The following is a 27,754-nucleotide window of genomic DNA, read 5'->3' on the forward strand; positions in this document are numbered from 1 at the left end:
TTTACAGTGACACCCATAGTGAGACAGGTGAGCCACCTGTAGGCTTGTCCAACATTCCGCTACTAGCTAGAATCTACATTGAGATTCAGTGTCTTCAAGACACAGAAAATATGGCTCTTATGCTCCATGTCTTAAGTGAGTGCATGAGTGCATGTCTTCAGGTTAGGTCTTATTAAGACGACTTAAGACATCTTGACAGACAACATGTCTTATTTTGGTTAATTAAGACATCGCAAGACAAGGTGATTGATGGCTGGGTATGTAGTCAAGGGCGCGAGATAACACGCTGTGTTGGTGCGCCCTGGCTGAACCCACTGTTTATTATCAACACACCCGACCCACAAACGACCACTTTAGATGAAATAATTGACACACAACGTAAAGATAGATCATTGTACATTAGTAAATACTTACTGCCGTAATGTGGTTTGCGTGAATGTGCAATGTTTTCTTCATGGTACATCCTGCCAAGTTACTCCAGTTTCTGAACTTCTGAAAATAGAATAGCCCCAAACAGCGTCTTGCTAGCAGAAGCAAACCATTAATATGCCGCACCTCGGGGGGTTTGAGTCCAATAAAATAAACGAAGCTTGTGTCAATAAAAGGTAAAGAGGAGCAAACTATTTTCAAAAGTTACTTTTTTGGGGTCTAAATTGCCTGCATGCCTCCTGGCTGTCACTCGTTGGACATAGTTCCCATCACCCTCATCGTGGCTTGTGACAAGTGAACAGTGCTCGCGCTTCCTCTCGGCTTGATTGCTCTGCAAGCGTGCATCGATCTAGTGCGCGCGCTCTTTGCACGGGTGTTACTGTACACAATATCAAGCCCTACTAGCACCACCTGGTGGCCACCATGCAACTGTATGGTCATGCAACTTTTCCACCATAGGGATACTGGTGTTGGTAGCGCCGGTCTTCTGCTGTTGAACAAATCTTACAAATGGATAATAACATGGATGTCTTTTCTAATGCACTGTTATTTAATAATAGTGCTCGTCCCCCCGTAGGCCTGTCTGCAGATTTGTGTTGTGTTGTCCAAAACAGCCAGCAGGGGGCAGCATTTGTTAGTAATGAACAAATCATGTCTTGCTCTGCTGTACTGATGGTTACAAACTATGTGCAAGTGCCATGTGCAGACATTAAGCGTTAGTCTTTTGGGGATGTGTATCAGACAAACGGGTCATCAAGGGCCCCAAGTCAAAACTCAAAGTCAAATGTTTCTTATTCTTCTTTTTGTCTTTGTCATATTTAAAGGGGTGTGATAGTTTGTTGTTTAATTAACTAAAAAGGTACAGCCAAGTAAAGGCAATTAATTCAGATGCTTAAAGCCCACTAGCAATGGAAATACGGCTGGAAATATGGAAATGTTGTTACAATATTGTTGTTTGTTTGTGTTGTTGTTTTTCCTTCTATCAGTGGCCCCGGGCCCGAGCTAGAGTACTCTTCCTGCAACGAATGGTGGACTGCTGATTCACATGCTTAGTATTCAAATGTATTGATTGTAAGTCGCTTTGGAATAAGGCGTCTGCTAAATGCCAAAAATGTAAATGTAAATGTCAAACTAATATTTTAAGCTAAATGTTTTCCATTTAGATGTAAGGTGTTTAAATGAATAGACAAGATAATTTGCTAGAGAACATAATTATTTAATTCATACACGCCCATCTCACAATATTCGCAGGGCATAATTTGGCAAATATTTCTCTACACAGCTTCATGTTTAGCTATACCTCTGTACACACATACATCCAATGATGGGCATGCCCTTCACAATAGTACACACCTTTGTTAATATGAGCACACTGCACACATCTTTGTTCACTTCAACAAAATGGCCAAAAACAAAAACTTCCAAGAGTGATACATTCACAATTTTTTCTTCCAAAATCGACATTTTCTTTTCTTCTGACAGAAGAATATACAGTAAGAACACAAAGTTGAGCACAAAATAATAGAGGTTTCAAACACACATGCAAGTTTGTACACACAATAGCAGAGGACATTTGGCTTTTAGCCCAGGACACAGAGAGATGTACAACATGGATAGATGGACTATCTTGTCTCTTTGTTTTCTTGAGCAAAGCTGGAGACACGTCAGTCAATCGGAAAGCATACATATTTAACCCAGAAGTCCACCAATTACAGCGTTGATATGTACAATATTAATACACACACACACACTCACTCACACAAAATACGCCTTAAACAAAACAACAAATACATATACAATATTCTCTTCCTGGTAATACTGCCACAATCAGGTTAAGACGTAAGGTATAAACACATCCAAAACCAAAATGCTGCAATCCTTATTCATCATTCCTTTATCTTATTGAATGCATACTGCTGCATGAATGCTGGACAACAGTAGTTAGTAGCTTTGATTTGACATTGGCCCAACTAAAATGGCTTTTTCCACGTCACTGCTACTATGACTTCTCAAGTTCTGTTGATCCTGTCTTCATAGCATCATCATTATCATGAAACCATACATCATCAAAAATCATCCATACATCATCAAACGCACATTGTTGTGCAAAGCATAAAATACACATCGGACATCGGTTTACACACACACACACACACACACACACACACACACACACACACACACACACACACATATACGGTACATATACCAATTGTTGGAAACCTGCTTTTTCTTTTTAGATATGTAGAGGGGTAAGCACACTGAAGCTTCGATACAGAGGAATAGCACTAGGCTCACGAACACTAAGCTACAGTACAGTCACAGAAACTACACACACACGCACACACACACACACACACACACACACACACACACACACACACTCTCTTGCACACACTCACAAGAGTATAGGAGAGCTACACTTGCACTAAGCCACAGAAAATACTAGCATCCGAGTAGCTAGTGAGGGAGAGTTGGAGATCCTAGAAGAACAGATGTCTAGAAGATGTCTGGAAAACTGCATGCAAACTTTTGGGTGAAATATCAAATGTTGGCTGACAGAAAAGGAAACATGTAATCATTGTAATCAAAATATCATTAGCTTACTGTGTGTAATGGACCAATGTTAGACACACAAGGCTAAAAGTGCCAAGCTGACAAAAGTGTTTTGTAACTGATTCTAAAATGTCACTCATATTTGTTTGACAATTTCACTCAGTTGTACCACAAAGCCCGAAATGAAACATCAGAGCTTTTTAAAGATTGCTTTTTAAAATCTGCACTACATGCTTCATTTAAAATAAAAGCCTACAAGACAAAATTATGCAAAGCTTTTAACAGGTCTGTAGTTGTTTAATATATGAAAGGCTGGCTTTAACAACAGCAATTCAGATTTGTAAGCTCATCCTTTTTACAGTAAATAAGGACAGATGATAACCCTAACCCTAACCCCCCCTCCCCAAACTCCCCTGCCCCCTTTATAGCTTATTGCTTTCAGTTGCTATTAATGACATGTTTGATCGTTTTCCAAACCATTTTGAAATTGGATACCCTACCAACTCCCTCTCAATGTGGAGGAAAAATCTGGTTTTGATCCTTCTTTCATCAATCACTCCTCTGTAGTGATCTGGAAATGTTTCTCCAATACAACAAAATCATATAATTGAGTCCTAACTTGAGATACTGGTGCATAACTGGACATTTAGCACAAATCTGAGACATCAATGCAATGATTTTAGTGGAAACACATATCATGCATTAGAAGGGGAGTTAACAACATTATACATACACACAAACACACAGGGTCGACTTCCTGTTTATTTCCTGGTCACTTTACTGTACCCTTCAGCCTCTGGTTGACTCTGGGGAGAACGCTCCAGTGAAGGAGAGGCACATTTAAAAAAGGCCATTGAGTATTTTGAATAGGAATCAGCATGACGTGTCAATATCAAGTCACTGCCACAAGCAATGGCAAACAGAGGAAAATTGCTAAACCAAAAGGCTTAACTCAAACTGCATACAATAACGACACATAGGAGAAGAGAGAGAACAACAAGGTTTTGATAAAGATTAAGAAAAAAATTTGATTCTTCAATTCACATTTCCCCAACAGAAAAAAAAACACCTGCAGCAAAAAAAGTAAACATCTTAAGACTTAATATATCTATATATTTGTGTACACTATACATAACAACAATTACAGTTATTAAATATGGCCTTTTTATTCTTGGTGGTGAGTCGGTGCAAAGAGCTTGGAGATCAACGTGCCTATAAATGTGGTTGGTTGAGGTTGAGCACAACAGTCATAATTGACAAAACAGAATTTAGCTTGTGATGTTGTTTCCCATAAGTATCTGAGCATCTAGCTCCTGATCAACGATTTTTGGTACAGTTGTCTGCCTGTAAACCTGTCCGTCCGTCCGTCTGTGCCTGCCTGCCTGCCTGCCTGCCTGCCTGCCTGCCTGTCTGTGCATCTGTCTGTCTGTCGACCTACCTACCTGCCTGCCTGTCTGTATGCCTGTCTGTCTGTGTTCCAGCCAGATGTGGTGCAGCTGTGTGGTCTCTCCAGTCTTTCTGATCCTCTATTCCCCTCTCTCTCTCTTTCTCACACAGCTGGCTGGCTCTGATCATTATTGCTTGTTTTTCTCCTCTCCTCTCCATCTGTCCTGCCCTAATAAGACCATATTAATTACCAGCAGCAGCTCTAACCCTGCAATGAATCCATACAGTACAAACTTCAATTGCAACAAGCGCTATTGGAAGCTTCAAAATGTAACCTACTGTATCAGTACTCTTGTCCTTACTCTTGTCCTCTTGTCCAGCTAACTGGCTGTCTTGTCATATACCCAACTGATACAATATCTCCTCATATAAACCTTGCATCTAATGAGACCTAATCTAACTAATTATGAACCACAGGGTCTACACCACCAAAATCCCTCCTCACCCCCAATACAGTACAGAATATGGACAATACCTATACTGTTTGTTTGCTTGCTAATCATTCAACATGGATTTCCCTAAAATGTCTAAATCAAAAGGCTTAACTCAAACTGCATACAATAATCGCATACTCATAGGAGAAGAGAAAGAACAATAAGATTTTGATGAAGAAAGAAAGAAAATGTATTCTTCAATCTATCAATACTCTCTAGTCTAGACCATCCCTGTAGCTCGTAATAGTAGTAGTAGTCCACGGCAAAGAACACACTATGTTTAAATTATGAATGACATCATGAGGTATCAAGAAAATCTTGAGTTTTGTGAATCCTACGGCAGGGTTATTGCAACATCCCTAAATAGTACATTCACACAAGAAATAAGCCTCTTGAATTTGACCTTGTTTCCATTACTATACATGAGTAAAACATTATGAAGAAAATCAACACACTGCTTTATAGTGAAAGAAGGGATGCTACCCAATTGAACCCCTTCTGAAACCATAGAGGACATAAATAAATGACATCCATAGGACACATTTGATCCAAGCCCTCTGCACCGCTCCTTGTTCCCCAGTCCTCCCCCATGTTTTGCCCAGGTCTTGCCCAGACGAGGAGGGCCATGCTGGGACTACATGAGGACGTTGGATCTGGTGTCTGGGAGCTTGAGCCCCACTAGACCTCCACAAACCAACACGGAGGAAGCCATGAGTATCGGGATGGCCTTGGTGATGCCCACCAGAGAACCGAAGATCAGGTTCCCCATTACCGCAGCCAGCTTACACAGGGCGTTGCAGAAGCCAAAGCCTGTTCCTCTGAGAGATGGTGAAGTGGGGGAGAAGAGAAGGAGGAGGGGGATAGAGAGCAATCGAGAGCGAGAGAGACAGAGTGAGAGAGAGAGCGAGAGAGACAGAGTGAGAGAGAGAGAGAGAGGAAAAGTCATTCAGTCTTTAATTTTTTTTGTGCGGTTTTTTTACGTTTTTATGTGTGTATTCGTGTGTATTTGTGTGTGTATTTGTGACACAGTCTGGTAAAAAGGGCTGCATGTGGGCAATTTTCAAGTTGCGCAAATGAGCAAAAACATCCTCTTTTATTTTATTTTTAAAAATGAAACTGATGAAGAGTCCACTCTGGTGTGAGGTGAGAGATATTTGAAAACTTTGAGGGTGATTTTCTCTGTTAGTTGACTTGAGGTGCACCAACATTCAAATATGCATATCTTCTTCAACTTTTTTTCAGATTTTAATGTATGACATCATTTGAAAGCTTACAATCTGCCCTTTCATAATCTGGAAGAAACGGAAAAATGACATTGCCCTACTTGGGGCCTTTTTCACCAGACCCTGTCACATTTGTGTGTTTGTGTGTGTGTGTGTGTGTGTGTGTGTGTGTGTGTGTGTGTGTGTGTGTCTGTATGCCCTGTGTGTGAACTCATGTTTTCTTGCTTCTCTCACCTCCTGTCTGTAGGGAAGGACTCGGTGGTGACTACGTCCAGTGAGTTCCAGGCTGATATACTCAGGCCGTTATAAAGGCACAACATGAAGATCATCATGGATTCACTGGTGCCGAACCACAGGAAGAAACAGCTGATCCCTGATAGGATCATGGAACCCCCTGTACACAAGTGAATGTGTAAGGTTCATCCATTGCATTAATCAGTTAACTTCCTACAATCAAGGTTACCACAAAAGGGGACTTCAGACTAGACTTTGACAAGACAAACGTCTGCTTACCTAACATGGATAAGCGTCCAATCTTGTCCATGAGCAGGGCAGAGACGATGTTGCCGGGCAGAACTGCCAGCGTGCCCAGGAAGTTAATAAAGTAGACCCAGTAGGCGCTGTAGTCGTCATCAAACGTCATCTGACAGCCCGTCTTGTTGTGGGTGAAGGTACTGTTGATCACCTCTGTGCCGTCTATCAGTTTGGAGTCATCAATATCTGCCATCGAAAACAAGAGAGACCCAAGAACATGACTGAGACAGGAAACAGGAACATTTGAAATGTTTTAAGGCTTCCAGGAGTCCCTGGAAAACACTTGTTATTGAATGGACTATCCTGGTTTAACAAACCAGTCTCTATATATCTGTCTGTCTATCTCACCAGTGTTGAAGAAGAATGCCTCGATGAAGGTGCAGTTACGGAAGAAGGAGCCCACCGAAGTCACATCGTCAAAGAAGCAGTTACGGAACGTGGAGTCGATGAAGGTGACAGACCTAAGCTTCATATTGAGAAACCTAAAAGAAAATGAGAAAATGAGGGTAAACTAAAATAAAGGCATTATGGCCAATGCATAATCAATGGTTAGATGGTGGGCTAGATGCATCATAATTGTGACAGCAGCTGGTGAAAGAAAGAGGGAACAAGTCGGCAACCAATCAAAATGTTCTGACTTTTATTCTGAATTTTTTAAATAAATGTCAACGTTGTGGAAAATCAATGACACACTCCCTAGTCAAGCCAAAATACTGCAGTGCAATGGATTCGGTGAGTAATCCCCACTACTCTACACTAACTACGGAGTGTGTCATTATTTATTATTTATTATTGAACATTTTCAGAATAAATGTCTGAACATTTGGTTGGTTGACAACTTGTTCCCTCTTTCACCAGCTGCTGTCACAATTGATAAAGAATGCCAGTCTTTCACACTTTCACCCAAACATCGTTCAATGAATCCTTCTTAAACCATGTACGGTACTGTATATGACCTATAGGTGGCCTATTGTAATGATGAAGTTGTCCCCTCTTACCTGTCGTTGATGAAGACTCCGTTGGTGTGGATTTGGTTCTCCAGGGTGAAGTTAAAGGTGAAGTCCTCGATGCGCTCGTTGGTGTGGGTTTTGACCTTGGAGGCATAGTCGTCAGCTTGTAGGTGTTTGATGACATCAGGGAACCAGACAGACAAGCCATAGTACCTGCAGCGACAGTAATGCCATAGGCATTAAAATAAGTTATTTGCTGATGTTTTTATGCTTACGGCTTAAATACAGAATGATGAGACAGGTGAATGATTGAGACAAACAGGCTGACAGGTGGACAGATAGACAGCCAGTCAGCCAGTCAGCCAGCCACAAAACCAGACAGCCAGGCAGACAGAGAGACAGGTAGTAAAATGACGTCGAATGATGTCACAATAGTTTCTGTTTTCCAGAAATAGTTTTCTTTCAGCTTGTTTGTATTCCGATCCCTGCACCCACTGAGCCTCCAACAGAACAGTATTGATTTAGTTCTCCTGAGACCAGAGCACTGCCTCTGCACAACAGAAGAAATTATAGAAATGTAATGTGGCTGCAAGCTCAAAAGCCTCAGCCATTTCCTGACCAATGAAATTGGCCTTCACTGACTACAACTCTGACTGGTAAACTACATCTTTCACTGTCTTTAACTGTGTCAGTAGGGAGCAGCTGTGAAATAATTTAAAATTACAACGGAAAGCTTACCCAAATGACAATGTGAGCCACACAATAGCCAGCCTCACGGTGTTGTCTCTCATGGGGTAGTTGAAACATTTCATAAAGTTCAGCCAGATCTGCGTACAGAGACAAAGACACGTCAACAATGATTTCTGAGTAGGGGCCAATTAATTTGACAGTAAAAAAACCAATTCAATCTTAACAACAATCAGTAGGGTGATGTGGCTCAATCTGAATAATATCAGATGGATCTAACACAGCTGGGGCCTGTTCAGTACGTTGCAACGTTACCCAACGTTCACAATGCTCTATGTGCCTGTTGGACAAGAAGGATATGTCAGCTCTATCAAAACATTTCTATCCGCAACGTCTTGAACCTTTCACTTCACTACAATACCCCCCTGAATAATTGAAGAACTAGTGTTGCATTGGAGTGATCCAGCCTGTAGTCAGTAGAAACGTACCCCTTTCAGCTCAGACTTCATCCTGAAGAGAGCCTTGGAGGCCGCGTTCCCTGACCCAGAATCCATCTCCACCAGTTCATCCAGCTGCTTCGGAATCTTAATTCGGTTCACCTGTGAGGGGAATTGTGGGAAATAAACGATTCAGTGACAATAATGAACCAAAGAACATCACTATGTATGCATCAGGATTTGCAGCAACCATAGAAAAAAAAGGTAGTCTAACAAAAACAAATAGTTTCAAATAGCTGATTGCAACATCTTAGATGAGCCTATCAAGGAGAGAGGGGAGCTAATGGGTCTAGAGGCTCAAGCCCTAAGCCAATATCATATTCGCTTGCAATAAGCAGTCCTTCGACAACACTGAAGAGCTTGTGAGGTTGTCTGATCAATTTGGATGGACTGAGATGCTCTCTCAGGCCTGAGGCAGGAAAACACCTTTACAAATCCCCATATTGCACACCATCCACAAGACAGATATTAAACGTGTTGCAGTCTGTTTAGGCCTATGATAAGCCGCTTTGCTTTCCTGAGCGCGGCAAAATACTCACTGTGAAGACTTTCTCCGGCTGCCCACGCGCTCGCATGTTAGTGTCATGGATCTGTTTGAGGATCATCCAAGCCTCATCGTGCTTCCCCACCTGACAGGGCAGAGAAACGGGGAGGATTTAACAGGATTAAAACATGGAACCGGGAGCGCTCTGTGACAGCCATGTTCAGAGACACCCGCGCTTCCCCCCTTCCACATAGATGGGCTGAGATGACAGGAGTCACGACAACGATGAGTCATTTACTTCAAAGGGGAATTCTCCTACAGTTACAAGCCAACTGTCATGGACCTTTGCTTTCTTATTTTGCTAACACTGCCAAGGGCATGCAAAATAGCGTGCAATGTTTAGGCTTGGTCTCTGCTGACTCACTGTTTTCCTTATAGTTGAGCATTCTATGTGACACAACAAAGCAGTATCATAACTTTTATTATTATATTACTATTATAGTTTGAAAATATAATGTAAGCTTCAAATATTATCTTTCTCTGATCGACAAAGGGATTGGCCTATTGAATTAGGCTATGGGTGAAATTAAAAATAATTATGCATATCTAACATAGTACTAATATTAGCATTCATAATTGATTAATCATTTTGATTATAGGCATATCTTGGATGCCTCTGATGTAGACAAAAAAAAAAAAAAAAAAATGTCCCTTTCAACTCCACTTCCCATATTCACATAATGCTTTTCTTTACCTCAAGTAAGAACCTGGGGCTTTCAGGCATGAAGGTGAGAGCCACAACTGCACAGACGCAAGGCAGGGCGCAGACGACCACAAACACCCTCCAACTGTGGAACTGATAGGCCGAACCCATACTGAAACTCCAGCCTGCAACCAACCAAACACAACACAGAACAGTAACCAACCAGATGCAACTGAAAAAACATCAGCAACACAACAGAACACATAAGAGTGTCTTTCCTCAGGCTCACATCTTGAAGTGAGGATTGAGGAAGTTCTGATTTCTATGCATTGTAGCATGTCAAGGGTCTCATTGTTCAACGCTTTATTAAAAAGAAAAGCTCAGTTCAATGTCTCCGATTCACCCTTGCAGGCTGTGATCTATATCATCTTCTACAGTATTCACAACATTTCTAAAAGTGTTGCAATAACCTCTACAGTCCACACACAGAGGTAACTGCTTCAGCATACAATGAAACACATTTCAAACCAGTAGACAATCCTCCACTCTTAAATGCAGGATGGTGTTATCACAGGCACAGCAAATACAATTAGCCTACTAACTGAGGGTCACTTAGGGAAACCGATTGAATAACATCAGATGTATTCTTATCAAGGGGACCACTGCGGGTCCTACTTTTATAAAGGTTGTTTATCACTGGTGTTATGGGAACCCCTGCTGTGAAGGTAATATACCACAGTTAATAACAACTACCATTTAATAAAAGTACTCCCCCGCCACTGCAGTTTGATGTATGAGGGAGCAATGAATTACTCAATGGAGGCGATAGGTTAATTGAATGTGTAAAGTGAAGAGTGATGTTGTGAAAATAATTGAGCGTTTATTTGTAGAAGCATAGTTTAATCATAGTAGCAGCAATACACGCCTGACACGGACACGCACACGCACACGCACACGCACGCAAGCACACACACACACACACAGACACACACATACACACGTGTATATTCAGCTATACAGAAACACTGTATATGTATACAGAGACAGCACTCAGACACTCTCACAACTAGCATTAGAACCAAACATGTTATAGCACTGGCAACAACTCATAAACTAGGACACTACAGGGCTCAATGACATCAAAATCATACACATTTACTGGCACACACACACACACACACACACACACACACACACACATACACACACTCACAAAATCAATTTATTTTCCCCCCTCTCTAAATTACACTTATTATAGCACATTCAAAAGTCGTTTTCGGGGGCATTCAGTTGAAGAGGAAACTTGGACTAATGATGTCTTAGAGTTGGAAATTGTTGTTGAGGCTTTCAATTATATCTATTCTCAATCACCGTAATTAGCACAAAACCCTGTAAATAATCGTAGCCTCATGATTGGAAAAACTGTGCACAGCTTTGTAATTTCATGGTTCTTTCCCTCAGGTACAATAGACTCTTAAGACGCAAAATCACATTGTTTCTTGCATTTTAATAACATGGTCGATGAAAACCTCTCAATTGCATTCTGTTTACACAGAAATAAGTCACACTGAAAATATTGCTCTCTTACAGCAAAGTGGCTAATCCTAAACAATTGTGAGGTAAATGTTTTCCATTCTCTTGGAAAGGGTTGCCTTGTTGAATGTGTGTGTGTGTGTGTGTGTGTGTGTGTGTGTGTGTGTGTGTGTGTGTGTGTGTGTGTGTGTGTGTGTGTGTGTGTGCGTGCGTGTGTGTGTGTGTGTGTGTGTGTGTGTGTGTGTGTGTGCGTGTGTGTGCGTGTATGTATACACTATTTGTGTGTTTTTGTACATGTATGTGTGTATGTGTGTGTGTGTGTGTCTGTGTGTGTGTGTGTGTGTGTATGTGTGTGTGTAGCGATCACACTTATGTTTTTGCAATGGCAATATGGTGTCGTGTTAGTCGTGACCTCCCACGTTTCTCTTTTCAGACAGTGCCTCTTGTACAGTACACGATCTGAGGCAATAACACATTATCCATCAACAGGCGTAGGAGGTGAGGGGGTGGGGGGGATCTTCATGTTCATGTTAATGCGAGGAAATTACTGCTGGGAATTAATCTAAAACAGCAGATTGAAACCCAGCTTTGATACCAGCAGTTATCAAACACTCTGGAAGTCAAGCCAAGGAACAAGAACAAAGGATGAAAGCTGGCATGTTGAAAATGACATGAACTGAAAAAAGATCAATGGCTGTATTTCTGTGGTATTTATTTTTATACAGTACAGTGTTCCTATTAGTGGTGGCACATGTGATCTGAATTATTCTCTCAATTCTAAATTCTATATTCTCTCTCTCTCTCCCCCCCACTCGGTCTCTCTCTCTCTCTCTCTCTCTCTCTCTCTCTCTCTCTCTCTCTCTCTCTCTCTCTCTCTCTCTCTCTCTCTCTCTCTCTCTCTCTCTGTCTCTGTCTCTCTCAAGAGGTGTCAGGTGTGGCATGGGCTTTGTCGGGTGTGTTAGTTTCAACTTGGTGAACCTAGCTCTGTTAGTGTATGCAACTCGTGTAGTGTGTGTGAGGATGTGAATGAGTGGATGAGCCCATTGTTATAAGTTACACTTTTCTGCTGAATGAAGTAGCAATCTTGGAGATGTGTTGGTTGATCCATAGTGGATCGCCAATGACATGGTACCATGGTGGCCATTCCTTATCGTCTCATGTGTATGTTTGTGCAGGTACAGAACACATCAGTGTAAGATGTCTGTATTCGCCTGTATGACTACGTGCACGTGTGTGTTGGTTTATGAGCCTGTGTGTGCGTGCATGTGTGAGTTGATATGCCACCGTGATTGCCTTTTCCATGGGGATGTAGTGTAGCTCCCAGTGTTTTGCCCATGGCATTGGAAATCCCATTACAGGGATTATGTACATAATTGAGTAAGTGTATGGATGACTGAGTCAGCAGCGCTTGCTGATGTCTCTGAGGCCTGAGAAAGTGTGTGTGTGTGTGTGTGTGTGTGTGTGTGTGTGTGTGTGTGTGTGTGTGTGTGTGTGTGTGTGTGTGTGTGCGTGCGTGTGTGTGTGTGTGTGTGTGTGTGTGTGTGCGTGCGTGTGTGTGTGTGATAGATAGATAGCAACTCCCAATAGTGGAAATTAGTGGTTTTGGAGTGCTTAGGCAATCCTGCATTTACACTGTATGGTGTTAGTCCGGTGTCACACTTGTAGGGATTAACAGTTGTTCATACAACTACTCTTTAAAACCATACCATTGTTGTACTGACATACAGTGTACGGTATTAGATATGGATGCTGATATATACAGTAGCTACTGTACAGTATATACCTGACTTTGCTATGACTCTTCCTTGGTCTCAATCCAGTGACTCCGGTAATCTAGATTCTAGATTCTAGAAGAATATTGAGACTGCTGCAGCATAGCATACTGTCTATTTTTATGGTGCAAACTCTAACAACCGTATACCACATCTGAACAATAAGGCAAGCCAAGAATATAAAAGGAAAAAATATATACACCAAAAAAGAAAAAAAGGAAAAAAAGAAAAGAAAAAAAAAGCTTTTGAGCATTCTGCTACTTGTCAATGAAGGCCGGACCCATTCACTCAAGGTTTATTCATAGTACAGTGCGAAGGCTAATCGATCGATCGCAATCACAAGGAGGCAGCTTTTCAAGGCAGTCGGAGCAGTGTAAAATGTGACAGCTGGAAACGGCAGGGGTGAGTGTGTGTGTGTGTGTGTGTGTGTGTGTGTGTGTGTCTCACTCTCTCTCTCTCTCTCACTCTTTAACGGGAAATCAATGAATGCCCTTTCGCTATTTTCCTCTTCTCCGTTGGACAGACAACCATTCTACTGGACACACACTGCAGTCTTCTCCAAGTCCATTATAATAGTGCATTGACAACTCCAAGCAAGCACACATAAAGTCATTCTATGATACTCATTTTCATAAGGCACAAGGTATTGTATTCATGTATCCGAATGTCCCGTTGAGATAAAAAAAAATCTATATTGTACAAGAAAGAACTGTGGCAGCGAGCAAGCGACACGTTCCAAATCATAAACCCGCTTGAGAGCAGGAATCACAGGGAGCCGCGGAGCCGCAGAGCCCTCTTTTTCTTTGATCTAACAGGGCTGTGGGGGGGCTGCCTACCAGGTGAGTTACAGTATGGTGGTGAGCACAGCAAAAACAGCCCCCATGCATGAGTGATGAGAATCTCTGCAGATTCAGGCTCCCGTAGCCTGCAGCTGTGCTCTTCATGCGGCTTTAGGAGACATCAGGGGACCAACAAGTGTTTAAAACAAAGGACAAGGTACTGTGCATAAATAGATTTAATGAAGCATTAACTACTGATCTTGTGCTATGATGTGTCATAATCCATCATTTCTCTTCCCCATTTCAGACCAAAAATACAACTCTCCTCCTCGTCCCCGTCGTTTTTTGGTGGGCACTGCAGCAGTTTGGGAAAACATGAAAACCCCATCGGAAAGTGGTGGAGTATGCAAGGCACGCCCCTCCTCTCAGAGAGAGAGAGAGAGAGAGAGAGAGAGAGAGAGAGTCAAGAAGAATGAGAGCGGAGTGGGGCTACCACCATGCCTTCAAATGGATATCTGCAGATCTGACAGCAGAGTTTTCACAGAGAGACTAGCACTCGGTTATCAGTTGTGTATGTGTGCACAGCCGAGTGTGTGTGTGCGTGTGTGTGTGTGTGTGTGTGTGTGTGCATTGTTTGTGGGTGATCACTTGTAACTTATATGGCCTCTTAAGGTGTCAGATGTATTTGCCTTCAGTGTCCTCAACCCTCAGTCTTTGGAGAAGCAGGCCTTTCTGTGCCCCATGCCACTTTAGTCCCCCCTGACGTCAGGCTTCGGCTAAAGCACCGCTCGGCCATAAATCATGCTCTAGCTTTGTCCCGTTAAAGCAAGGAGAAAAATCTAATTATGCTTGATCACAAAGAACATGGTGTTGATACAGAGAGAGGGAGAGAGAGAAAATGTGGAGGGGGGGGGGGGGGGGCGGCAGAGAGAGACAGACAGACAGGGAGAGAGAGGGGGGCGGACAACAGAGCAGGAGAGCTGATGGTACAGATGGAGAGATACAGTATAGAGAGACAGACAGGTTGGTAAAGATAGTGAGACAGAGACAGGAAGGGAGAGAAGAACAGCTAGCGTTTAAGCGTATTCCCAGCTTTTCTTTATTGATGAGTGCAGCTTATTTCCAGCATAGCAGCATCGTAAATCACAACCTTCTATCTCCCCCCGGCACGCCCATATCCTTTAAATATCCCTGTGTGTGTGTGTGTGTGTGTGTGTGTGTGTGTGTGTGTCTCCATGGTTTCCAGGCCTACATTAATCACTTAACCTGTCCCTCTCCCAGTCTGCAGCCACTTAGAGGAATTACATTACTTTTCAGGACAAACTGGCACCTACTACACCCAGGGTCACAGAAAAACCTTCACCCTCTTTTGTTATACTTTGCCAACCTGGATTTGTCGGGAAAAAGGTTTTAAAACACGTGCTTTGTCAGTACTGTGCGTACAGTATGGTCAGCATTGGTTGCTCACCGTAGTGTGGTATGATGGCCCAGGCCATGGCTGAGGCGTAGATCTCCCCTATCATCCAGAACATACAGAGCCAGCTCAGGTGTTCCCCTCTCTTCTCCCGCGACAGCACCTCCGCAAAGAAGGAGAACACTATGGGCACGGCCCCCCCTATTCTGGAAGAGACAGGAGGGAGAGGACAGTGAGCACACTGTAAAATTAAAGGGGATCTTTGGCTTGTCCCGGTTGGTCAGGAGAAGCCTTTGAATATTATTGTTAGAACCCTATTTTTGATAGAACACCATGGTTACCCTATGTTATCTTGCCGAGTCTACCTTTAAAGTGCTCGAAATTATGTGAAATAAGACAACATTTCTGAAGTAATTCATGCTGTACGTACACAATGTTCAAATCATGTGGAACTGTTTCAACCAACAATGTTAACAAAAATGTGAAAAGGTTGCCAAAAACAGAGGGCATCCTTGGTTTTCTTGTTAGTCTTTCCTGTTAACCATTAGGCTAAGAGCCAATCTTCCATGAATCAAAAGCACACTCCCTGTAGGCAGTTTGGCTGGCAAGCCTTTTCAATTACTCTAATACTCTCAAGGGAGTGGGGGTGGGGATGCCATTACTAAATGAGCTTTTTAAAGGAAATGTTACACTTGCCGATGTTCTGATGTTCCCTGCCTATAAATCAATGCCCTGTTCGTAGATGTCTCTGTAAGAGGGTTGAGTGTATGGTGTACCACTAAAGAAAATAGTTTCTGGATGGCTTCCATTAAATGCTCTATAAGTGTTACTTGATAGATGTCATCGTAAGTAAGCAACTGGTGTGATTTGATTTCTGTTGGTTGTTTTACTGACATACAAACACTTTTGAAATAATGTTGAGAGAGAGAGAGAGAGAGTTATAATAAGATGGCTTAGAGACCACATAGAGAGAAGAAAGAGAAGCAATACTTTGAGTCATCTATGCAATGCAGTGTCATTTGTGAAGTGCTTTTCAAGAAACTTGTTTTTCACAGAGTTGCTAACTGTAACCCTTGGCCTCCACAGTCCTACCAAAAGCCAGACTGCCAAGACCATGTTCAGGGAAAACTCCCTTGAGTTTGTGAGAGGGAATCCTTGACAGGATCCAATAGGACTGAATGTGACAAGTGTGCGTGAGAGTAAAAGACTAATTGTCTAACTCTGTCCATTTCATGATAGACGGCCATGGTTGAATTAAAAAAAGGCATTCACTAACTTGTGCATATAGTATATAGATTTATCAACATTAAAACTGCTTTTACAAATTATACAACTTTTGAATTATTTAGTTTACATATGATAAAAGAGGATTTCCTTGCCTGCTAATTATGCTATGTTTTTGAGACTTTTCATAAAAGAAAATATAAAAATAAAAACATTTCACCAGCACTGTTAAAAGCACTAATCCACTCCTGTTACACCTCAGTAGCTAAATGTTTTAATCCCCTGTGTTAAATCCTCTGTTATCGTTGATGTAGCTGAAGTGTAGACTTTCATTATGGATGCATGCTACAGTATTACTGTCACACTGACAACCTGTCACACCGACTGGGGGGGGTGCTTTAGTAGTAAACTCAGATTGACCGCTACGTATATCCATCCTGGAGAAACCTCTATGGGTAAAACAAGTGGAGTTCCAGAGAGGTGTGTGTGTGTGTGTGTGTGTGTGCGTGTGTGTGTGTGTGTGTGTGTGTGTGTGTGTGTGTGTGTGTGTGTGTGTGTGTGTGTGTGTGTGTGTGTGTGTGTGTGCGTGTGTGTGTGCGTGTGCGTGTTGGGGCAGGGGATATGATCCCTATTCGCTTAAAGTAAACTTCACACTGTCATTACTTAGTAAGTCAATGTTTACAGGTGTAATTAGAAGGTGTAACAGCTGGATCTTCATCAGAGAGACTGGATTAACCACACGCTTGTGTGGACAGCAGTCTCTGCAAGGGATGGTGGGAATAAGGGAACGCAGAGCTACTGCGTGACATTTGATCAACTACACACTCTTAGAAAAAAGGTTCTACCGAGAACCAGAACGAGTTATTCAGCTTGTCCCTACAAGACAAGAGAACTGATTTTGGTGTGCAGTACCGGTACATTTTTTGGTTTATAGTTAAGAGTCATGTAAGTCTTTATGGCTGTCGATTATTTCATGGTGTTGTCGTGACAAGTTTATAGTTCCTAATCTGTGTGTTACCAGTATTACCCTTACCTAGATGAAAAGAAGCGACGAGCTATCTCTATGATAGCATTCAACGACTGATTGGAACATGCTTCTGGAGAGTACTGTCCTATGGTTTGAATATGGACTACAGTCAAGTTTCAAGTTTCAAGTTTATTGTTACGTCACATTACACAAGTGTAAGAGAGTAAAATCCTTAGGCTTCGGCTCCTGACATTGCATCCTCACAAGACAATAAGGCAATTGGCATAATTCAAGATAATAATTTAAAAAGTGTCATAGTACAGGACATAAGTGACAATAAGATTATTTACAATTAGTAGTATCTTGCAATTTGTAGACAATAAGGCACTAGGCATAATTCAATAAAAAAGTGTCAATAGTACAGGACACAAGAGTTCAGCACCAGCCCTCATTCTGTCTTGTACATACTTTGGAATGAACACACTACGTGTTTCTGGCAGTCACTCACCCAAAGCCTGCGACAGTGCGGCAGAGCAGGAAGACGCCGTAGCCCTGCACGAAGGAAGACAGGAAGGCGAAGAAGCCGTTAATAGACATACAGACTAGTAGGCACTGTCTGCGGCCCACCTTGTCTGACATGCCCCCCCAGAAGAACGCCCCCACCATCATTCCCAGGTACACGATGCTGCCTGAGGAGAGAGAGAGAGAGAGAGAGACTTACGTTAGATTTAAACAATGGGTTAGGGTTCTGTTGGAAAACACAACACAAAGTCATTATTAAAAGCTATTGTTTTTGTATTATACCTTCAAGAGAAATCAACAAATACAGCCCTCTCTTTACATTTTACTGAGAAGATTAGATAGTATTTGTGTTTCATTCTTAAAGCATATTATAGTTGAATGGATTCACAACCATTTTCATGGACTCTTTAGCAGAGCACCAAATACACTCACTGGTTTTCCACACGTTCTAAAGGTATATTTCATAATATCCCCTGCTATTCATATCCAAAGTCATCGTAATCACCTATACGGGCTCTCAACCTGATGGCCTGTCTCTGCCAAGAGACATTTCAGGATTCATGTCCTCTCTCAGTGCTTCTGCTGGTAAATGGTGAGGTATAAAAGTGTCAAAGTCAAGTGCTGATCGTTCATCAGTATTATAGTTTAAATGCGTCATTGAATGGAGTTTCACTCTTACGAAGCAAGGGGACAGTTAAGTACACTGATTGGTAGAATAACACATTTATAAATCTTGCTTTCGCCTGGTAATCCTGGTAAAGTCAATGTGAATACATATGTGAATACAATGTAAATACATTGATGTAAATACATTGACTGTCAAAACGATATGTCTTAGAGGAATAACAAAACAAAGCATTCCTCTCACACACGGTTTCTCTCACACCCAACTCTTGCAATTAATTCCATTTCCCTCTACCACTTATTTCAGCTTTACATTTTCTGCATGTCAGGAAAACAGGATGTGCATCGTTCTCAACCAAGAACTCGCTGGAACTCGTCATAGTGATAATACATGATTCATATTACAAAGATGTACAGTATATAGAAAATACCAGCAGTATTTAAACCATCCCATGCCCACTGTAAGTAATGCGATGAGTAAATACAAAATGGACTTGAAACCACTTGTGCTTAATCGATGGGATGATGAATGCGCTCAGTAATACAGGATGACTTTACCAAGGACCCAACTGCTCTCATTTAATCTCTTTCATCTGGGGAAAAATCAATGCTCCGACAAAACACCATTGATTTCACCCACCAATGATCATGATCCTACTTTTACACTGAGACACTAGATTAACCCCTGTTCGCTAGCATACAGTATATAGAAATCTACTATTAGATTCTCTACTAAAGCCTTTACTGCAGGCAAGTCCTCATGTAGTTAGGCTACTACATTTCATTCCATGTTATTACTTTCATAGTAGCCCACCGTGGAGGGTTTTCTTGAGTTTCATTATTTCAGAAATGTATACAAAATAAGGTTTTTAAAATCCAAGCCATGATTTAAATCATTCACCAGGCTTCATCCAGATACAAGCCTGTCAGCAGAGTAGATCTGGCCCACATCTGTTTTCCACCAGCATCCAAATGTTGCCTAGGTACAACTTTGTTCCCCGGGCCAGAATCAGGCCAACTCTGGCTGCCATTCCTGAGCTTTATCTGCCCCCAAAAAGGCCAGACCATGGCCCAACCACACTCAGACCAAAGATGGCCCAGTAGCTACAGGAACGTATCAGGGCCACATTCCTCATACCTGGCCCATATGTGACACGGTCCGGTGAAAAGGTCTGCATGTCGACAATTCTCAAGTCGCGCAAATGACCAAAAAGCCTATTTTTTTTCATATAACAAAAGTTGACATGTTGAAGAGCCCACTCAATATAACAAACAACAGTTTCTGGTGCCGCAAGACCGGATCCGGACCACAATTGTCTGCTGAGTGGGATCAGACATAAATTGATAGTTAACAAACTGAGATGAGCACCATCGTACCCTCGTTCGTATTGGAACGCCACTGCAAAGACAAAAACAACAGATTGCAATATATTTGGTCATATTCTGCTGCTTATACACATGGTGTGATATAACTCAGCCTGAAGGAAGACATGATGTCTAAGCCATTACAATGCAGGGTCGCAGGATGCACCTCATTTGTTTTATGACTTCCTCATTCATGTCCCATCACCCCACTAAGGCTGTTGTGCATATATCTGACACTCGCTTCAGGGGTCAAACTGGGGCCGTTCCTTTTGATTGATTGATTGAAAACTTTATTAGAAGATTTGCAGAAGTAGGTACATGAAAGTACATATTACATACAAGGTCAACTAAAAGGATAAAAACCCAAGAAAGCCACTGGCTTATTTCAATTGGGGTCCTCATGTTCGGAAGCCATCTTGAAAGTCCCCTGAAGCCAATATTAACATCCAATCCTATTTCAAGCTAAATCCTCAACATACTTCAAGTATATCAGAAAGGATTGGATAGGTAATGCCAATATGGCTCTATAATAAGCTAATAGCTTTAGCTTGCTGTCTGAAAGTCTAGGGGGGAATCATCATACCGTTTACACCTTTAAACTGAATCACTATGCTACACTGTATAGTAGTGTTCCCTCTACAGTTTGTAGAAGGAAGATACTTTTTGGTTTACACTTGTATCATTTCTATTTCCATTTGTCTGTAGGAGGAGTGTGACTAAAAATAGGAGAAGAGTAGACGAGGGGCCTAGTAGACCGGAAAACGGCTAAAGCAATACAGTTGACTCATGATCATAGCCCCCCAGAGGACAGCCACTTACGTAATTAATTTATTGATCTTGTGCCCTTTTTACTGTGCATAATCCGGGAGAGTGTGATGTCAATACTGGCGCCAGGAAAAGGGTGAATCATAGAGAAAACTCATCTCAAGGTTGTTACTTCAAGGCCCTTTTACAATCTGTCTACCATTGTGAAAATAAATTAACTGTAAGTGAATTGTATGGTATTACTATGATGCACTGTTGGAAATCCACTGTTAAACATGTAAGCTGGCTACACTGGCAATGTGTGATGCAGTCAAACTACTGTCTAAAAGCTTACTATGCACACAATATAGATCTATTTTCATATTTAACTGTGCTGATTCCAACCAGACTGTACTCTCTGTCCCCCTGTCCTGATGTTTTATTTTCTTGAGCAGACACTTTGCTAGACACAACTTTGCTCAAGCAACTCAACAACTCAATGCAACGCAATTATCACACTGCAGCAAAGTGTTCTGCAAGAGCAGCAGTTGACAGAGCACGGTAGACAATGACAGAGGGCTAGTTAGACTTATGTACAGTAACAGAGAAAACACTTCACCATTAGACAACACTAGAAGCCTCTAATGAAATATGCATCATGCGTATATTTTATACATCCTATTACACATAAATATATTAAATACTGATAGATTACTGAATTCCATGTCATTAAGTCGACACTACTAAATTGCATATTACTTAAATGTCCCATCATTTTACAATACTCTATATTTCTGAATTCCATGAATATTACTAAATTGCATATAACAAAATAGTTATTACTGAAATGCATATTACTGAAAGGATACTACCAAAATAACATATTACTTAATAGAAATGTCCCTTTGAGAGACCAACCTAGAAGCACCACTGATAGCGTTGATCAGTGTTCTCCATCAGCCATTCCTTGACCTGTCAGACATGATTTACTGTATGAGACTGAGAGGAGAGACACGGATGTGTGCGTGTGTGTGTGTGTGTGCGTGTGTGTGTGTGTGTGGGTGCGTGCGTGCCTGCCTGCCTGCCTGCCTGCATGCGTGCTTGCGTGTGTGTGTGTGTGCGTGTGTGTGTGTGTGTGTGCGTGTGTGTGTGTGTGTGTGTGTGTGTGTGTGCGTGCGTGCCTGCCTGCCTGCTTGCGTGTGTGCGTGTGCGTGTATGTGCGTGTGTGTGTGTGTGTGTGTGTGTGTGTGTGGGTGTGTGTGTGTGTGTGTGTGTGTGTGTGTGTGACACCAGAAGGAGACGAGGTGGCTCCAAGGCTGTTTTAATTAAAGGACCTCCACTCCTCACCGCACCTCAACCTCAACTGCCACTGCATTGATTTAGTTTGTCTATGGATCCAGCCGCCCCACTCTCACAACTGCAGACCGCTACAATGGTAAAACAGATACACTCCAGTTCTACATAGGATAAAGGCCCCTAGACCTTCAATTGCAGACCACTGATGGACAGAGACCTTTTCAATGGGAAAGGGTGGGTGGTGGTAGGGGTAAGGGGATAGTTCAAAGCACTCAGATGCAGGGATTTCTTAAATGCAATTCTATTGTTCTTCATTTTAATTAGATAGGTGAACAGCATGGTAAGAAAACTCTACCGCTATGCTAACAAATAGTCAGAACTCTGTCTAACAGAGTCTGTCTGACAGACACTACTGTCTCCCAAACCACTCAAAAACACTTTTTTTAAAAGTCAGATATTCAGCAAAAACCTAGACACACGCCAAAGCTCTTCAGACCAGCTCTGAGGCCAGAGGCATTGAGCTGACTAGTGCAGGGCAACACAAGATACAGTCACACATCTAGAATGACAGGGAATATTCTCTCTCCACACACGTATACGTGCACACACACAAACACACACACACACACACACACACACACACACACAGACTCAGAGAAGGCACGCACACACGCATTCTGGAATAAATCAAATTCATTCATGGTTCACATTTTCACATTATCATTCAACCTCTGTTTGGGCCTTATAAACTTGACAATGAAGGGATACATGAAAGAGAGAAGGATAATATAAGAAAGAGTAAAGGCGCAGAGCGAAGGGGAAATAAAAAGTGAGTGGGAGAGGGGAGGAGAAGGAAAAGAGTGCAAAAAGATGATGGACAATTCAGAGATAGAGACAGAAAGAGAGAAGGAAAGAGAGAATGAATGACAATTCAAGAGTTAGGGAGATAGAGAGATAGCTAGAGAGAGGGAGACAGAGAATGATGCAGAGTTGATAGTTAGAGAGCGAGGGAGAAAAGAGAGAGAGAGAAATAATGAGGTGGTGGAGGTCAGAGACAGTTAGAGAAAGAGAAAGAGGGAGAGAGTGATGGTAAGGTCAGATAGCTAGATAGAGAGAGAGAAAGATAAAGAAAGAGAGAGAGAGAGAGAGAGAGAGAGAGAGAGAGAGAGGAGAGGAAGGAGAGGAAGAGAGAAGGAGGGAGGGAGGGAGGGGAAGGCCCATGCCTGACGTGGTGTGTTTTTTTGTGCTGTCAGATTCCGAGGAGCCCCCTGAGAAGAGTGTGAGCGCTGAGCTGCATCATGGCCTCTTTTCCGATTTCACGCTTTGATGCTCTTCGCTTTTAGAGGGGCAAACTGTTTCAGCGCCACACAAAACGCTCGCCCTGTTTTATTCATGCTGCCTCTCGTGTAGCAGGGCTGCCTCTATTATAGCAGAGCTGCCTCTAGTGTAGCTGCTTCTAGTATAGCAGAGCTGCCTCTAGTGTAGCTGCTTCTAGTATAGCAGGGCTGCCTCTAGTGTAGCAGCCTCTAGTGTAGCTGCCTCTAGTGTAGCTGCCTCTAGTATAGCAGGGCTGCCTCTAGTGTAGCTGCCTCTAGTGTAACAGGGCTGCCTCTAGTGTAGCTGCCTCTAGTGTAACAGGGCTGCTTCTAGTGTAGCTGCCTCTAGTGTAGCTGCCTCTAGTGTAGCTGCCTCTAGTGTAGCTGCCTCTAGTGTAGCTGCTTCTAGTGTAGCTGCCTCTAGTGTAGCTGCCTCTAGTGTAGCTGCCTCTAGTGTAGCTGCTTCTAGTGTAGCTGCCTCTAGTGTAGCTGCTTCTAGTGTAGCTGCTTCTAGTGTAGCTGCCTCTAGTGTAGCTGCTTCTAGTGTAGCTGCCTCTAGTGTAGCTGCTTCTAGTGTAGCTGCCTCTAGTGTAGCTGCCTCTAGTGTAGCTGCCTCTAGTGTAGCTGCCTCTAGTGTAGCTGCCTCTAGTGTAGCTGCCTCTAGTGTAGCAGGGCTGCCTCTAGTGTAGCTGCCTCTAGTGTAGTTGCCTCTAGTATAGCAGGGCTGCCTCTAGTATAACAGGGCCACAGCATGCCTGGTGCTCTTCTCTAAGGCTAATGGGTGATTCCCTTTCTCTTCTCCTCCTTATGCAGTAGCTTTCCTCTTTTTTTCTCCTCTCCTCTCCTCTCCTCTCCTCTCCTCTCCTCTCCTCTCCTCTCCTCTCCTCTCCTCTCCTCTCCTCTCCTCTCCTCTCCCTCCTCTCCTCTCCTCACAATAAGTAGCGTGTAATCACATTTGTACTACATCATGTCAGGTACGATCAGATTCATGCCCCCTCTTTTGCCGTAAGTAAACCGCCGCCTCCGCCAAAAAAATAATTTTGGGAGCTTTTATGCGGCGGGGGCAGCATAGATTTCATTCAAATCTTTATGAAAGTAGCTCATATTAGGGCTATGAGTGCAAAAAGTGTGGAATGACTCAGTCCCCATCAGTAATGACTCCAAGCCGTCTGGCATTAGTGATAATAAAGCAGATAGGCGTGAAATAGTTTGATGCCATGAACACTCGATAATACAGTGCAATTAGATGAGGCTTACTTGTGGCTGATATTGCTCGCGGCAGCAGCTTCGGTGCACACATACACACACAAACATACACACGCGCAAGCACACTCTATGCCACATACACACACTCTGTCTCTCTCGCATATACCCTGTCTCTTTCCCAATCCCCCCACCCCCTTTTCCCGATACACACGTACATGCACACAGACACACACACACACACACACACACACACACACACACACACCCACACACAGGCAAACTCTCCCTCACCAGATACACACATCACCCCCACCCACTCCCCTCTACACACACACACACACACACACACACACACACACACACACAGACAAACTCTCCCTCACCAGATACACACATCACCCCCACCCACTCCCCTCTACACACACACACACACACACACACACACACACATAGTGGAGCTGCAGTACGGGAGGAGTGTAGTCTCTGCAGTGGCACTGCGATCTCACTGCAGTTTAGCCATGCTCAGCTGCCCCTGGACCATGCAGCTCTACACAGCCTGCCAGCTGGCTCACTAGAGAGATAGGTGGGTGGGAGGGGAGAGGGAGAGGGAAGGAGCAAAGCAAGATGTGGGGGGAGGGGAGGGGAGAAAGAGAGGGGGGGGGGGGGGTTAGAGGAAGAAAGAGGGGAAGACAGGGAATGAGTAAGAGACATTGGGGGATAGAGGGGAAAATAAGAGAAAGATGTAAAGATAGAGAAAGGGGAGAGAGAGACGGAGAGAGAGAGATGGAGAGAAAGAGGAGAAAGAGAAAGAATGATGAGAACTTGAGTGAGGGGGAGAGGGAGCGACAAAAAGGGAGAGGGGAGGGACCAATGGAGAAGGAAAATGATAGGGTGAGGTATTTCCTTTGTCTGTTGCGTCTGAGAAGATAAGCCTCTTCTTACATTTTCTCACACTGCTTGGTGGTATTGAATATCACTGATCTGCACTCACTCCCTCTACCACCCACACGTCACTCTCTCCCCCTCACTCTCTTCTCTCTCCTTGTGTACATTTCCCCCTCTTCTCATCCTCCTCTCTCTCCCCCTCACTCTCACTCTCACTCTCACTCTGTCTCTCTCTCTGTCTCTCTCACTCTCCTCTCCGTCCTCTCTAATTCCCGAGAAGCATTTAAGATTCCTACGGGATCCTGTTAGAATGTCCAAATTGAATTCTGCAATCTAATCATCGTTTTAGTCGTCCATCCCATTCAGGCTTTTACGCTGCTTTTTTTTCTTCATATTGCATTATCCTATTACACTCTGCTCGGTAGAAACCAGTCTGCCTCGGTCCCAGTGATGTGATTAATGTTGTCCTGCTGTGCCACCGTGGCTGGAGAGACTCAACTCAGGTGGAACTAACTAAACACTGAAGCTCACCCATGGTGTGTTGATACACAACACACTGTACACTGTACACTGTAATTGAATCGTGGTGTATTCAATTACTTGTGGTGGAGAGACCTTTTTCTGCTTTTGAAAAAATCGATGTCTTTGAGGGTTGGCTGCTAGTTATCAGTACTTCAGTTGATGCCATCTCTTCTTCTTCCTCTTCCATATTTTATTTCTGCATATAGAATTAATTCAGTATTGCCATGGCACCTCTAAAACATGTAGTCACTTCACCGTTTGTTGCTGTGATTAAGAATAATTACTGTAAGTCTGGAAAAGGCCAAATGGATTCAAACAAGGTCATAGTAATCATGCTCGTTTACCACAAACACGCACACACTCACACACACACGCGCACACACACACACACACACACACACACACCCCAGGGCAATCAGAGAGAAAGAGAGAGGTAGAGAGAGATGGAGTGGAGCTGCAGGGTGAGGGGAGGGAGAGAGACGGGAGGAGAGGGAGAGGAGGGGGAGTCTTGAGCAAAGAGAAGCAGAGCATAGAGCAGGAAAAGAAAAAAGGAAAAAGAAAAGGAAAAAAGGGTACAAGGCGACTTTAGAGGAGATATAAAAAAAAAATAGTCAGTGTGTACGCTTGAAAAATAGTTACGGTATTGTTACGGTATAGTAGGCTGTGTCTCACTGTGCAATCTGTCTGTGTGATTCACTGTTTTCGGTAGCATGATTCTGACACAGGCAGCCCATGCCCCTGCCTGGCCCCCCTGGACACGGCTCTCATGTCAGACTCTGTGGTGATGGATTACTCACCTGCAGCCATTGAGGGCAAACCGCACAGAGGGGTTTCTCTTAATACTGACACAGGAACCAACAGGCTGTAACACTCCGCTAACTCTAGGTGGACCGTAGATGTTGAATACTTTTACACAGCTTAGTGCACAGTACAGTGTATGTCCTTTTGGTGCTTGATGTTTTTCATATACATGCACACATGCACGCACGCACACATGTACACACACACACCCACACACACACCCACACACACACACACACACACAATCTCTCTTACCTAGCCATCCAGAGCTAGAGTTCGGCACGCACATATCCGTCTCAGCGCTGGGCAGCACGAAGCCCACCACGAACACCTCCACCCCGTCCGACATGAGCGCCAGGCCCAGCACGAAGAACAGCTGCCACTGGAACCTCCCGTGGCCGCACTCCTGGATGATCAGCTCGTACTGCTGGGCCAGCTCCTCCTCGTCCGCCTGCCTCTCCTGCTCCAGCTCCTTTCTCTCCTTCAGACTGTCCGACACCGGCTGCCCCAGAGCCACCTGCCGCCCGTCCCCGGCGGACGGGATCCCCTGGTACTCCCCCTCGTAGATCTCGTCTTCGTCGTCGTGGCCCTCCGTGGCGTCGCTGGAGCCCTCTTCGTTATCGTTGTCCTGCCTGGGGGGGTTAGGGTAAAATCCTCCCCCCCCCCCCACGTCGTCCCCCTCCTCGTCCTGGAAGCGGCTGTAGTTGCGGGTCGAGGAGTACTCGTCCGTGGCCCGGTCCACAGCCTTGTTGACCTTCTTCACCGCGTGCCGCTTGGCCTCCTTGGCGATGCCCTTGGCCCCCTTCACTAAGGAAGTCCTGTTATCGTAGTTGTCCTCCAT

The 27,754-nt window shown here is 43.4% G+C and overlaps 2 protein-coding genes across 2 annotated transcripts in view; both read right to left on the reverse strand.

The window, feature by feature from the left end:
* The window catches only part of iqgap2 (IQ motif containing GTPase activating protein 2), a 44,276-nt gene extending 43,575 nt beyond the window's left edge, over nucleotides 1-701 (reverse strand). The window contains exon 1 of the mRNA XM_080532406.1: nucleotides 415-701. Coding sequence (XP_080388532.1) covers nucleotides 415-463 — 49 coding nt within the window. The 5' untranslated portion in view covers nucleotides 464-701. The remainder of the gene's footprint in view (nucleotides 1-414) is intronic.
* A 4,798-nt stretch (nucleotides 702-5,499) lies between these two features.
* On the reverse strand, nucleotides 5,500-27,754 carry sv2ca (synaptic vesicle glycoprotein 2Ca; the record flags this gene model as incomplete). The annotated part of the gene is made up of 12 exons (XM_080531102.1): nucleotides 5,500-5,683; nucleotides 6,323-6,482; nucleotides 6,602-6,808; nucleotides 6,971-7,104; nucleotides 7,621-7,785; nucleotides 8,311-8,399; nucleotides 8,748-8,858; nucleotides 9,296-9,385; nucleotides 9,995-10,128; nucleotides 15,496-15,647; nucleotides 18,141-18,321; nucleotides 27,169-27,754. 12 exons carry the CDS (start codon nucleotides 27,752-27,754, stop codon nucleotides 5,500-5,502), a joined length of 2,193 nt encoding a protein of 730 aa, XP_080387228.1.

This window comes from Nansenia antarctica (assembly GCF_963989245.1).
Source record: "Nansenia antarctica genome assembly, chromosome: 5".
Taxonomy (NCBI): Eukaryota; Metazoa; Chordata; class Actinopteri; order Argentiniformes; family Microstomatidae; genus Nansenia; species Nansenia antarctica.